At 37.5% G+C, this 15,511-nt stretch overlaps 1 protein-coding gene across 2 annotated transcripts in view; it reads right to left on the bottom strand.

Annotated features, from left to right (window-relative positions):
* The window catches only part of ek1 (eph-like kinase 1), a 76,155-nt gene that overhangs the window by 20,001 nt on the left and 40,643 nt on the right, over nucleotides 1-15,511 (bottom strand). The window contains exons 6-9 of one of the 2 annotated variants that reach the window (XM_073831049.1): nucleotides 14,829-14,840; nucleotides 13,234-13,346; nucleotides 10,293-10,455; nucleotides 7,929-8,037 (exon numbers count right to left, since the gene is read on the bottom strand). In XM_073831049.1, coding sequence (XP_073687150.1) covers nucleotides 7,929-8,037; nucleotides 10,293-10,455; nucleotides 13,234-13,346; nucleotides 14,829-14,840 — 397 coding nt within the window. The remainder of the gene's footprint in view (nucleotides 1-7,928; nucleotides 8,038-10,292; nucleotides 10,456-13,233; nucleotides 13,347-14,828; nucleotides 14,841-15,511) is intronic. The other variant, XM_073831050.1, reaches the window with a different exon arrangement.

Here is a 15,511-nt window from a genome sequence, read left to right as displayed (position 1 = left end):
ACAATATCTAGACTAATTTGACTATATCTAGATTGATAAATGATCGAGTGATAGAATGACAGATTGAATAATAGAACGACAGACAGAAGAACGGAGCAACAGATAGAACAAAAGAATGGTGTCTAGACTGATAGAAATATATCTAGATTGACAGAACAATATATATAACGAAAAGATATATCAAGCGATAGAATGATAGAGCGATTGAGAGAATGACAGATAAATACTATTTTTGTGGCTCTTTAATGTGTTGTAACAGATCACTGTATTGCCTTATTAGATAAATCGACACATGAATCGATCATCTTTTCTTCTCTAATTAAAGCATGTCCACCAAAGTTAATCTACTCTACCATCTGATTTGTTTGTCAGACAAAATAGCATATTCTGCATTATGACTGGTTCGCGAAGGGTCAATTGACCCTCAGGAACTCTGAATTCTGCACTGCAATCAGGCCATAATGACAGTGAGAAACCACCAAAATTCTGCAATCAAACCACTAGCTAGTAATACTCGGTCAAAGTGTAGCAGCTGTGGAAACGATCATGCGTCAGGGTTACCAGTATTTTGATTCTGGTATTGATTTGATACAAAGTTAACAATGCTAATCAATACAGGATACAGATTCCCCCTTCATTCAAGAGCCAGAGCGTGCTCAGCTGCTCCAGAGCAGTCAAAGTATCGAGGCCCTAGGCCGGGGTTGGGGCGAGAGCAGACCTAGGGGTCTATTACATAATGGGAAGACCGCTGGGTTCATTCATGCCCCCTCAAATCCGGTCTGTTGCATCTCCCTATGGAGCTGCGGGGGGTAAATCTTTCCCTTTCAGCTGTTGTACAGCCCCGTCTGGTGGGGGGTTCAGAGGTACATGTGTGTCGTTTCCTCTCTGCTGCTTTTAATGAGACTGGGGGTCTCAAGAGAGACCCCACCTGTTCATCAGCCATACATACACACGCACCCCCTAAATAAATGCTGGGGGCCTAGTGTGCATCTGTGTGCAGGTACAACCCCCCAACCCCTACGATCTTTAACCGTCCCATGTGCGAAACACAGTCTATTAAGCGGAACATGCTTGCACGGGGGGCGCAAAGCTGGAGGGGTTCGCAGAGGTGGGCCGCCCGGCTGAAGCATGTGGTAATCAGGGAGAGTAAATCGACTCCGAAAGCAACCCCGCTTGCTCTCTAACCTGCCCTGCCGTCCCTCGAGGTCCCGCAGTCGGATCCCTCCCCCTTGCACCTGCCGCAGCGCCGCTCAACGCGCTGATGAAACACTTCCCGTGCCGTAGCGGGAGATCCGAGAGCTTCTAAAGTGAAGCGCGATCCCACCCTTCAACCTTCCTGTCACTCATTTGAATGCAATATGCACACTGCGTCGCTATTTGCATATTCTGTTATAACGGAGGATAAAAAGGAAAAAAAACGTGACAGACCGGTGTCTAGGACTCTGCAATTAACACATTTTTCAACTCCGAAGCATTCCTCAAATCCCTTTTGTGCGGTGATAAAGACGTTTCGCAGCCCTACACCGCTGGAAGCCCTTTTGTCTATGACCCAGTTTCTTTTTCCTTTCTTCTTCCTCTCTTTTGTCTTTCTCCCGCTCTCACAGTGTGTAGCTTGTATCTGCAGGTGACAGTGCAGTGGTGCAGCTTTGTATCTGCTGACAGGGCTCACATCTTTCTCTGTGCATTTAAAAAAGGGACGTCGAGTGCCATGGTGCAAAAGCAGAGAGACTCTTAAACTGTCTGGCCGGCTTGAGGGAACGAAGAGTGAGAGCTGACTCAGAGTCTGCCATAAGCATTAAGAGAAAGATGTAATGGAGAGATTGAGGAAATAGACCTACAGTATTTAGTGCTTGACAAGACAATATTATTGCTCATACAAACCTTAAGTACTAAACATTGGCATGTAACTCAGTCTATAGCGAAAGCATTATAGTAGTAGTACCTTAAGAGTACATATGTGACCCTGGACCACAAAACCAATCATAAGGGTCAATTTTGTGAAATTGAGAAGTATACACCATCTGAAATATATTTCAATATTTGAAATATTTGAAAATCTGGAATCTGAGGGTACCAAAAAATGCATATTACAAATAAAAAATTAAGTTTTGATATATTTAATTTGGAAATTCATCTTTACTTAATATCCTAATGATTTTTGGCATAAAAGATAATTTTAACCCATACAGTGCATTTTTGAATATTGCTACAAATATGCCTGTGCTACTTAAGACTGGTTTTGTGGTCCAGGGTCACATATTACTGCTCTAAAGGTACCACTATGCATCTTTTAGGAGTAGATAAGATATAAAGTTGTGTCTTTAAGGATACTGAACTACTGAAGTGAGCTTTTTCTTTCGCTGTAATTGATTTTTAGCCTATATGCACATTAATAAAGAGGCTATATAAACTAGATCCCATTAGACAAAGAACCGAGTGGTTTCCTTGAACAGCCTCAGCAGGAGATGATATGCTACGAGCATAAAACACTGACATTTTAATGTGGTAACTCTGTCCTCTGACCCTAAAACTAGTTCATTACATAATGATACTCCAGCTCATTGAGCTAATGAGGTAAAGCAGCTTCCAGCTGGGTCTGGAGATCTGTTCAGCATGTAGCGGTCGGCAGGCTAGCCCCGGCTTTCACCTGCTACAAGGGCATGCTAAGCCACTGGCATGGTCAATACATCCCAGTAGGGTGGCACGAACAACAGAACAAAATTCAACTGATGTCCTTGCATGTTGCCATGCGCCTTTTCTCCTAAACGACAGTGCTAATTTGGAACGGTTCAGTGAAGCATGTATTTTTTCTGGAAAAATCTGTAAAGTAAGAGTCAATGCATTTGTGAGGCATAACATATGCTGGTCAATGTCATGGATTATTAATGCTTTCTCTCTAGGAGTTTGTAATTTTGCAAGCTTTTTCAGAGAAGTACAAGGACATATTGATACACCTGATTAAGATAAACTGAACAGACCAAATTAAATGCATCATTACATATAAAGTTATCATTATATACTGATATATTTGTATAAGCATATCTGACAGATCATAGTATAATCTTATCTTATCTTAACATACAAATAAAGAATGCTACTTTTTATATATACACTGTAAATAGTAACTTTGGATTTAAAGTGTATCTGAAAATATAAAAAGTAATTCAAAATAATTTGAGATATAAAAAAAAAAAAAAGATTTTACCAGGGGAATATTGGAAACATTCTGAAAGTCTGTTTCTGCCACTGAATAAAAAATGAAAAAGTCATTGTGATTTTTTAAACTCATAATTCTGACTTCATAATTCGCAATTGCGAGTTTATATGATGCAATTCTGAGAAAAAAGTTTAAATTTCTAGTTTTTAATTTGCAATTTCGACTTGATTTCTCGCAACTGTGAGTTTATTTCTCGCAATTCTGACTTTAGAACTTGTAATTACAAGTTTATATCACACAATTCTGACTTTATAAATCGCAACTCTGAAAAAAAAAGTCAGAATTTTTACAAATTTATTTTACACAATTCTGAGAAAGAAGTCAAATTTTCTGGTTTATAACTTGCAATTGCTAGTTTATATCTCGCAATTCTGACTTTATAACTGACAATTACCTGCGCCCCCCCCCCACAATATCTCAAAAAAAGTCTACTTTGCAAACTCGCAATTGTGAGAAAAAGTCAGAATTGCAAGATTCAAACAAGCAATTATGAGAAAAAAAAAAGTGTATATCCCGCAATTCTGACTTCATAACTTGCAACTCTGAGGAAAAAAAAGTCGGAATTTCCAATTTAAATCTGGCAATTCTGACTTTATAACTCACAATGGCGAGTTTATATCATGCAATTGTGAAAAAAGTCAGAATTTCATAACTCACAATTGCATGTTATTTGTAAACTCGCAATAGTGAGAAAAAAAGTCTAAATTTAGAGATAAAAATTACCTTTTTATTTTTTATTCAGTGGCAGAAACAAGCTTCTATACAAAATGGAATGGTGTGATAATAGTAAATCAGATTTTTTTGCAACTAGAAATTGACAGTATGGTCCATAGAGACATCTCTGTAAACCTTTCCTCTTACCCAAGGATAAAAAAATAGATTTACAATCAGGCTAATTACAAAAAGAGGAAATGATCGTGTGTTCGGAGGAAATGGACACTCATAAATTCTAAGCTCCTCTGACAGGTGTTTTAAAAACACTGACTCTATCATTTCAGAAGGGTTCATTACGCTAATTGAAATCCAGAAGAAAATCGAACTGATTGATGGCGCATCCTGGTCTCATCTCCATTGCCATTGCACATGCATCCAACATATCATCCACCTCTATATTCCGGAACGTTCTGCTGACTCGTCCAGACACATCTACAGCTGGCCTGCCATCAAAGGCATGGAAATGAAATTCTAAGTGAAGCTGCGTGCTGAGAGTGAACGAGTCACGATGTGCTCAGGGGCTACACGGCCAGCGATTTCCACTTGGAAAGGCACTGGAATAGCCAGATGGAACGGTTTGGAAAAAAACAACCCTGTTTAACAACCGAACGCGCTCATGCAACCATTTCGAAATGGCATAGTAATTCCATTTTGTGTGTGTACTTGTATGTGTTGCTGTATTTCATTGTTAAACATACAAATGGACTGACTAAACAGTCACGGTACGGCATCAAACCCAAGGGCGAGATACAGGTAATGTCTACACTAAATCAACCGAACAAGACCCATTAAGCCCTCGGCTGTGCCTCTAAAGCATGATCTACACTGCTCAAACAAAGAACTGAATAACAAAACACATTTACAACCTGCATTCACTCACATTGGTAGATTGTGAACGAAATTTACTTCCCCTAAATGGCATCCATTACACTACACTGTGGGTTTTCACTGCATAGAGAGAAATGTGGCACTGAAATCTCTTGGTTTATGATTGTATGTCTGTTTTCAGCTGTAATATCACAATAGTTTTAAAGTAATTTCATACACCAAACTGTTTTATATACACAGAAAAAGCAACTTGTGCACGATTTTTTGTTGTAATCATGTTTGCAGTCTGAACTTGATAGTTTTGAGTAAAATTTAATAGAACTGAATAATTTATTCATTTTTGAAGAGTCCAGTAGAATATTTAACCATCAGAGAGCAGCTGTTATATGGTGTGCACTTATTTTATTACGTAATGTACAATTTTTTTTCCTTCCTGCATGATTTAGCACACTACAAATCTAGCAAATCTTGACAACAGACTGGGGGGGAAAAGTAGAAAAGGTTCCTCACATAACACAAACACATAAACCACTAATCAGAAATGCAATAACCCCAATAATGGGATATTAACCAACAATTCATTTTTCATTCCTGCAGAAAGCAACCATGTGGCTTTTAGATTTCATCATTATACTGCAATAATTCGCATTAGCGAATGATTTGGAGGCCGTCCAACCAGAAGTAAAGGGAATTGTTTTAACATCAGAAGCTTGAATTCTTCATGGTTGGCAAACAACACTCCTCAGATTTGCAAATGTGCGTTTCTTTGGGTAGGTGGCACCTGCTAGATGTACTGCGGCATCTGTCATTGCACTAAAATGTTCCACAGACACAATCACAAAGATTTTTAAAGTCTTTAAAGTGTGTCCTCCATTTTAATTGCTTTTCTGGATATAAGCCGAAAATTGGGGGGAAATGAAAGACAAACGAAGACCATCTGTCAGCATCATCACCAGCCAATCAGAGCTGTTTTTTCCCCTATTAAAGACCAAAATGCTGGCCAACTGCAAACGAATGCCAGCCCAAATCGGTGCAAAAACAAAGTTGAACACAATAAACATGCCTGAACTCTTCATATTTCTGTGACTAACCTCAACTTTGGTGTGCAAACAGAAGACAAACACATAAGCCAGAGTTCCCATTGCTCGTCCAATGTACTGAGGTTAAAACTTTACATCCCCCTTTCAGAACCTAAATAAGATGTCTCACATAAAAGATGTTTACATTTAGACCACAAGAGAAAATAGTTGAATTTATAAAAACGACCCGGTTCAAAAGTTTTTATCCCCTTGACTTTTAATATTGTGTTCTTACTTGAATGATCCACAGCTGTGTTTTTTGTTTAGTGATAGTTGTTCATGAGAAAAATCCTTTGGGTCCCACAAATTCTTTGGTGTTCCAACATTTTTGTGCCGGGGGTGAAAACTTTTGAATTTGAAGATCAGGGTAGATTTAACTTATTATGTCTTCTGTAGCCTCTGAAGCACAGTACTAGTTAGCATTAAGAATCAGGGGGATGTAAACTTTTGCACCAGGTCATTTTTATAAATTCAACTATTATTTTCTCTTGTGGACATTTTTGGTAAAATAATTAACATTTTGCAGATTCTGAAAGGGATTTGGACTTTATTTGAAAAAGGAGTAAAAAATGCATGCACAAAGAAAAATTCTAGAATTGCAGAACTGGTCACAAAACTTGATGTATAAATTCTGTCAAAAAAAAAAAAAAACACTCCAGATTTCCCTTGTCCTTGCTTAACTCAAGCATTCGAATCCCTAACATCTTGCTTATGATTCCCACTTGAGTTAAACTTTGCAAACAACCCATGTATGTTTTCAACTCGGCGAGAGAATCAGAAATCAATGACCTCAAACTGTCAATAATAGAAAGGCCTCAGTCTCTCTTACAGCTCAGCTGAGGTTCTGAAAGCAGTAAAACAACCAAGGGCACTGTGAACTGCATACCTTGTTAAGTCCAGTATATATAGCTCAATATAATCCAATGCCAAGGGATTGAATGCAATTACAGAGTTTAGCTTCACTCACCATTACGATTCATTGGCCTCCACACCACACTAGAAACACGTCATTCGAGATCAGCATCAAAACTGTTTTTATTGCTTCCATGAGGGTCTTCCCACAAGCAGTCACACATGCATTGAGATGGGGGTGGTGGAAACCATGAATAAGAGGTGGCAGCACCAAGGTTTTGGCTTGCAGGCATAAACTTGGCCGACATAACGCATCCTACGGGACCTTTCTGTCACAGTGCATTATGGGTTACAAATTGCAAAGCAGACGGAAATCTCATTCTGTGTTACAACATTTTGAATCGTATAGCATCCAACAGTTGAAAAAAAATCCCTAGTAAATCAGCGTTCGAAATGGGAATGCATGCGCCGGTCAATACTAAAATAAAAAGCTGCAACGATGCCAGTCTTTCGGCAATATTGCTAGGACAAATTAAATTGGGTATCTGCACATTGCCTTTATTGTCACGTGGTTTTATTTGTTTTATACGAGAAATATAATACTTACATACTGTTACTTTATAAGTTTACAGTTTACTAAATATAATACCAAAAGGGCACACAACTACACACAGATCAGTTCATGACTCATTCTGACCATTTCATGTCATCGAAGGGATTTATTTTCTGCTTTCTGTTCCTCGTCTCCTCAGATCCCCCCATTCCTTTCATTTCCATTTCATTAGCTCCCTCATTCTCAGCCGTACAGTGCGTCTACTCTTGCTTTTCTCTCTTATGTCTGTCTCTTCAATTGTTCTCTCAAGTGTTTGCTTTCATCTCCACAGATCACACTATGCAATCAGAGGGCTAAACAATTTAGTGTCCTTTTGATTTTGTGTAAATGCACACAGGCAGACATACAAAGACATACACACACCGACAGACACACAACAACATCTCATTTGCTCGATTCTGTCTCTATATTTACAGTTGCTCACTGATTAAATGAAACATGGTTCCTTTATCCTTCATATGGATTTGTTGACGGTTAAACAACCCAGATTAGTACTGATTCATCCAAGTCTGTCTATATAGAAGTTGCCAATTAACTGCTTTTTCGTCATACAGAAGGCTGCATGCGGTACAGTCTGAATCTGTAAGATGAGAAAGTTTAGAAAAGAATAGTAAATTTCTCTTACCGTCCACTCACAACAAAACAGGCCACTAGCAAGACCAGAAGCACTGCACCGCCTGCCACAGAGATGGCCAGTATGGTTTGCTGGTTGGGATCTCCAACTGCCAGCATATCTAATAGAAAGAGAGAGAAACCAACATTAAAACACAATTTACGACAGTTCTAGTATAATATCTATAGTTTAGCTTCATTATTAAAGGATAAAATGTATGTGAATGCATAAAGAACAATAAAAATTCTAATATGTAATATGGACCACATAGTTATGCTCCTCTCTGGAGCTTTTTCTAGCTGACTAACGAGTTTATAGTCACAAATATGTTATTCTGAGGTAAATGTGACATTACGTGACATTGTTTACAAGCTGTTATATTGATGTCTTTGCACGGTTGAAACACTGATTGAGGGATTACAAGAGAAAATGGATTTTGGTAAGTTGAAATCATTCTTTTAACATACCTTCGGATGTTTATTCATGTTTATTTTGTGCTGAAACTGCTGCTTCTGAACTGAGACGCTACAGTGATCCATCATATTAAAACGCCAAAACAGCATTTATTGTTTAAACGTTTTAATAAAATGGACAGAATTTTAAATCTGAGACTTTGTTTCATATCAAAAGTAACAAAGCACAAAGCTTATTGCTATTCATTGGATGGGAGGCACAATACAATGTCCCATTCATTAACTGAAAACTAAACAAATTGATTCTTGGGATTTAAAAATCGATCTTTCCTTGAGAATGAGAACAGATTACAAGCGAGAATTTATATTTTTTTTTACCCAGCCCTAATATTTGAACAAAATAAGGAAATTTTACAGATCTTCATCTTGTTTCAAAAGTTTTCACCCCTGGCTCTTAAGGCATCGCGTTTTTGTAATAGTTGAGTTGCATATTTGTCATCAGTGTGAAAAGATGGATTTCAAACTCATACAGTAACTGCTGGAAAGGGTTCAAATAAGCAAAAGATGCTGGAAAACCACATAATTTAAGAAAATAGTACCACATAGTAAACACAATTTAGAAACTGTTAAAATTACTTTATTAATACCATGGCAACTATTCTGACATCATTAACAAGTGGCATCACACACAAAAATCATCCTGACTAATATTTTAGTAGACAAACAAAGGGAACGGATGAATTTTTCCACATAATGTTCCAATAAAAAGATTTAAGAAAGCGTCCCTCTAATTATGCGCACAGAACGGTGGTGTGTACCATATGGTACACAAACTATGAGACAAACACAGCGGGGCATCTGCCTACTCACACTTCAGAGGAGCAATGACAGAAAATCTACATGTTCAGACTTCAAACACCGCAGCAAGAGAGCAAACTGTGGCGCGTGAGGAGCCTCGTCTATCTCAGGGGACTAATTGAACGTGTTCACATGTATGAATATTTCACAGCCTCTTTCAAAGTGCGCGGCGGATCGGAAATTCAATCAGCGGCTTGTGATGGAGAAATACACGCGTGTGACACAGGTTACAGTTTGGCCGAAACGAATGTCCTTGACAATCTTAAGATATTCTGTTTTGAATGAAAAATTAGGAGTTTGGTGGCACTTACACAGTAAGAAATTATAGAGGGATCTACAAAATCAAGGACACTTTGAATAGATTTCTAATAAAGCAATACTCCACAAAGCACATTAACTATGATAAAATTGCAATGCATGCTTTATTACAATTTTCTGTAATTTTAGGGGCTTATTACTTTAGTCCATGTGACATCAGGTACTCTCATAAACGCCAGCGGAGACTGACAAAGAAAATAAGTTGTTGAATAAAGTCATTATTTTAGTTTTCTTTGTGCACAAAGAGTATTCTCGTAACTTTATAGCATTACGGTTGAACCACCAATGTCGCATGGACTAGTTTAATAATGTCCTTACTACCTTTTTGGGCCTTGAGTGTTTCAGTTGCATTGCTGTCAATGCAGGGTCAGAAATCTCTTGGATTTTATCAAGAATATGAATGATGAAGGTCTTATGGGTTTGGAACGACATAAGAGGGAATAATTAATGCCAGAATTTTCATTTTTGGGTGAGCTATCCCTTTACACACTTTAAGTTTCATTAGAACGTTATTTTAAGCAAATTCATGTGTAGTCAAAGCATATTGTGCAGTTGGCACATATGGTATTGACCAATTAGCACCCAAGAGCAGAACTGTCCAGTTTGACAGTGACAAGTGACAACTTTAAGGTCAGATTTCTCTGAAAATACAGGAGAACATTGTGGCTAATCGCCAGGAAGTTCTGAAGGTTTTCAATTCACTGCTGGAAGCAGATCTTAAAAAGTCAAAACATTTCTGGTTTCTGGACGGTTTATGAAGGTGCATGAAGAATGGTTTTCCACTCACCTTCGTGGCTCGTCTCCAACTCAATCTCTCCCCTGTAGTTCCCATAGCCTCCATCTGTACGGGCTCGAATCCGAAAGATGTATGTGGTTCCAGGCTTGAGTCCATCCACCGTCATACTGTTGGATTTGGTCTTCAGCACAGTGTAGTTCTGATCCTGCTGGTTCTACAGTAAGAAAGAATGGATTAAAGGAGAAGTTCACTTCCACGTCTGTCTTTTTTCAGTCGTAAAGAAATTATGTTTCTTGAGGAAAACACTTCAGGAATTATCTCCATATAGTGGACTTCAATGGTGCCCCCAAGTTAGAGCTTCCAAATGTAGTTTACATACAGCTTCAAACGATCCCAGCCGAGAAAGAAGGGTCTTATTATCTAGCAAAACAATCAGTCATCTTCTAAACAAATTGCCAATTTATATAACTTTTTAACCTCAAATGCGCATCTATTCTCTGAGATGCAAACTCTCTATAATCCTACATCGCTGTTTTACCCTTTTTGTAAAAGAACGTTTGATTTTCTTTGCATTTTTGCTTTTTTTTTAAAACTGAGTCTATACTTATGAAGCGATGTAGGGCGATTTAGAAGTTGGAGAAGAAAACAAGATGGAAATTTTTCAATTTATCCTAACTGTATTAACCTGGATTACACAGTTCGCATGTGCATCACAGAGAATAGATAAGGTTGAGGTTAAAAAGAACAAAAATTATCAATTTATTTAGAAAATGACCGATCATTTCGCTAGATAAGACCGTTCTTCCTCGGCTGGGATTGTTTTAAGCCCTTTGAAGCTGCATTTAAATTGCATTTTGAAAGTTCAAACTTGGGGGCACCATTGAAGTCTACTATATGGAGATAATTCCTTAAAACTGAATCTTGGATGACAAGGGGGTGAATAAAATATCTGTAAACTGTTGTTCTGGAATTGAACTTCTCCTTTAAGTGAACAATTTGCTTTGCATGAAGACAAATGTCTCGATCCCTCACAATGACACCTGAATCCCTAGTCCTGCATGAACTCGAATTATCCATAATGTATTGACAGAAACAAATGAAGGAACAAGAGAACAAAGCATGCAATTGGATTCAAATCAGTCAATTGGCAATTAGCAATTAGCTCAGATGGAATTTAGTGCTCATTCAAGCACCTCCTGCCAATGCCTAACACAATGATTTTCACATAGATGGATTGAACTGAAAAGAAACGCAGATTTCTGCATTTTTTTTAAGGGCCTAACAGCTTTTCGGCTTCCAGTAACTGGAATTTATCCAGATAAATGACATCAATCCTATTGACTCTGAGCTGTCGCCTCATTGTCCAATTCTCATTGTCCAATCCTAAGGAGAATTCCATACAGTGTGCTCATGTTAATATTTCACAGCTTATCGATATCCATTCATCGTCCTTCATGTAAGCCCTTCGCTAAAGAGGCACGTGGCATCCCGCTTAGGGAAATCTAACGTTCCAGACAGGAACGCCACGCCCTGCGAGAGAGGGATGGCCATATTTCCTGTGGTGCTATTAAATCTAAGATGGGCCAAACAGGCGGCATCAAACGGATCGTGAACACAGCGGCAGCCAAGCCTGTCCATCTGTGCGCTCCATCTAAAAGCCACATAGCCCATAATCACCTGAATAAATCATAATAATTACCCATCACCCTGTCTTTATGCCACACAGCCAAGTACAGTGGTACTGGAGGGTGTCACCGAGGGATCTAAATAACTGATTGCACGAAATCACTTACCCTGTGTATAGAAATTAAGACCTCAAAGTTCGTCTGAGATTTTTGTGAGCATTTTTATCAGGCTCTTATGAAAACAACATTTTGACACTTTGGAGCACTAAATTTCCCATGTATTTTAATAAAGTAAAATTTACGTATGTAATTTATTTAATATTACAACACCCTTAATATTTGCACCCTCAGATTACAGATTTTAAAATAGTTGTATCTCAGACAAATGTTGTCCTATACTAGCAAACTTACTGATTCAGCTTTCAGATGACCCTTATGACTTGTTTTGTGGTCCATGGTCACATATATACATGATATCAGATTTGATCATTTAGAACGAGAATCTTATTTTAATCGGATTTCAAACCACATATGTGACCCTGGACCACAAAACCAGTCTTAAGTCGCTGGGGTATATTTGTAGCAATAGCCAAAAATACATTGTATGGGTCAAAATTATAGATTTTTCTTTTATGTCAAAAATCATTAGGAAATTAAGTAAAGATCATGTTCCATGAAGATTTTTTGTAAAATTCCTACTGTAAACCTATCAAAATGTAATTTTTGATTAGTAATATGCATTGCTAAGAACTTAATTTGGACAACTTTAAAGGTGATTTTCTCAGTATTTTGATTTTTTTGCACCCTTAGATTTCAGATTTTCAAATAGATGTATCTCGGCCAAATATGGTCCTATCCTAACAAACCATACATCAATAGAAAGCTTATTTATTGAGCTTTCATATGATGTATATATCTCAGTTTTGTAAAATTTAACCTTATGACTGGTTTTGTGGTCCAGGGTCACATATGGACAAGGATTTCAAAGATAATCGCAAATGGATTTGTAAATCTATCAGATTTAATGTGTTTTTGGGCTGTTCAGACTATAAAAACTAAACTAGTTTAAATTGGATGAAGTAAAAATTGGATTTTTGCTGCTCTTCTGAACAAAGCCTCTGTAATTTGCTCAGGACAATAATGTCATCAAGTCTAGAATGTGACAACCTCAAAGGTTTTTGGCAGGCAGGAGATCCATGAATGTTAATTGGGACCGAATGAAGCACGTCTGTGTTAACATTACAGTCTCTCCCCAGGGTTCGATAAAAGTGAGCCGCCATATGTCCAATCAGCACAGGAAGGACTCACATAGGGCCAAAAGGTCATGGAGATCAACGTATGCTGAAGAAAAGACCAAAGCGTCTAACCTTTTCATAATAGGTGACTTCATATTCCACCACGGTCCCGTCGGAAGGTTCTGGACCTTGCCATGCCAGCGTTACACTGTCAGTGCCCTTCCTTTCCTTTAATATGACGCTCACTGAAAAAGAAAGAGAGAGAGATGAATTGAGATTGATTTCCATGTAAAAGAGGAGGATTAATTACACTTCTAATTAAAGAGGGCTGCCGGAGCGCGTCTTGTCTTTTTTTGGAGTGATAAATTATTCCGCGTGTGTAGTGAGTCATTTTCACCCCGTACTACATAGCTGGCACGCAGCCAGAGCACCTCAGCCCTTCTTTTCGTACAACAGCAGCGTTCGCGAGCCGCCCTGAGCGGAAAGAGAGAGAGACAGAGGTGCTAATGATGGTGTCAGATTGTGAGTACAAACGAGGGCCTCCCGTTTTGGGCCCGGCAGCTAGTGATGAATGAAGGAGCTGACGTTTCGATCTTTAATGAGCTCTGCGAGTCTTAACTCGGCGTACTCTGACACAGTGACACCGCTAACTGCCGTACGCACACAAACACTCTTAAACTGATAAACAAACAGCTACGCTGATATCTCAGCATGTGTTCGGTTCACCGATAAAGAACAGGCACGCTTGAGTTCAGAGTAATGAAAGAAAATATCACAGGAAAAGATGTAGATGATGAGTTAAACAGTAAAAACAGGATAATGCATTTATATAGGACAACATGACCATTATGTGAATGCCTAAATTCTCTTATGTTCACAAAGGCTGCATTTATTTGATCAAAACAGCAATATTGGGAAATATTATTACAATTTAAAACGGTTTTCTATTTTAATATATTTTAAAATGCTATTTATTCCTGTGATGACAAAGCTGAATTTTCAGCAATATTACTCCAGTCTTCAGTGTCACATGATCCTTCTGAAATCATTCTAATATGCTGATTTGGTGCTTACGAAGCAGATAACAGTTGTGTTTCCTAATATTTTTGTGCCCATTTCCATCACTGAATAAAAAAAGGTAATTGCAACTTTTTCCTCACAATTCTAACTTTTTTCTTGCAATTGTGAGTTCGCATTAATTTTTTCTCAGAATTGCGTGATACACACTCGGTATTCTGACTTTTTTCTCAGAGTTGCAAGTTATAAAGTCAGAATTGTGAGAACTTGCAATTCAGACTTTTTATCTGCTGCGAGTTTATATCTCACAGTTGTGACTTTTTTTGAATCGCAAGTTTATATATCACAATTCTGACTTAATAAACTCAGAATTGTGAGATATAAAAGTCTTTTTTCTCATAATTCTGAGGAGAAAAAGCCAGAATTGCAAGATAAAAACTTAAAAGCTCACATTTCCAAGAAAAAAGTTAGAAATGCAAGTTATCATCTCGCTATTCTGACTTTGTTTCTCAGAATTGTAACTTCAGAAATCATTCTAGTGTGTAGATTTGATGCATACAAAACATTTCTTATCATCAATGCGAAAAACTAAATATTTGTGTGCCCATTTCTGCCACTGAATAAAAAAAGAGGTAATTACAACTTTTTTCCTCGCAATTGCGAGGTTACATCACTTTACTTTCCATAATTGCTTGATACAAACTCACAACTCTGACTTTTGTCTGAGAAGTGTGAGTCATAAAGTAAGAATTGTCAGATATAAACTCTCAATTATGAGAAATGAAGTCTGAATTGTGTCATATAAACTCACAATTGCGAGTTATAAAGTCAAAATTGTGAGATATAAACTCAATTCTGACTTTTTTTTCAGAATTTGCGTTATCTCACAATTAATAAAATTAATAAGGTTATCTCAAACTTAATAAAGTCAGAATTGCGAGATATGAACTCAAAATTGACTGTATAACTCACAATTGCAAGTTTATATCTAACAATTCTTAGAAAAAAGTCAGAATTGTAAGATATAAACTCGCAATTGCGAGAAAAAGTCAGAATTGCGGTATAAAATCTTGCATTTGCAAGAAAAAAGTCAGAATTGAGTTTCTCTTACTAATTCTTGCAATTCTGAGTTTATATCACGCAATTCTTACTTTCTAACTTGCGATTGCATGTTTATATCATGCAATTGTGATTTAATATCTCAGAAATGCGAGTTTATATCTTGCAATTTTGACTTTATAACTCACAATTGCGAGTTTATATCTCACAATTCTGAGAAAAAAAGTAAGTATGGCAAGATATAAACTCGCAATTGTGAGAAAAAGTCAGAATTGCAAAATAAAATTGAGTTTCTCTTACTAATGCTTGCAACTGTGATTTAATATCTCAGAAT

This window comes from Garra rufa, chromosome 24 (genome assembly GCF_049309525.1).
Source record: "Garra rufa chromosome 24, GarRuf1.0, whole genome shotgun sequence".
NCBI lineage: Eukaryota > Metazoa > Chordata > Actinopteri > Cypriniformes > Cyprinidae > Garra > Garra rufa.
The sequence above is the reverse complement of the archived record's forward strand: the minus strand, read 5'-3'. Positions and strand labels throughout refer to the sequence as shown.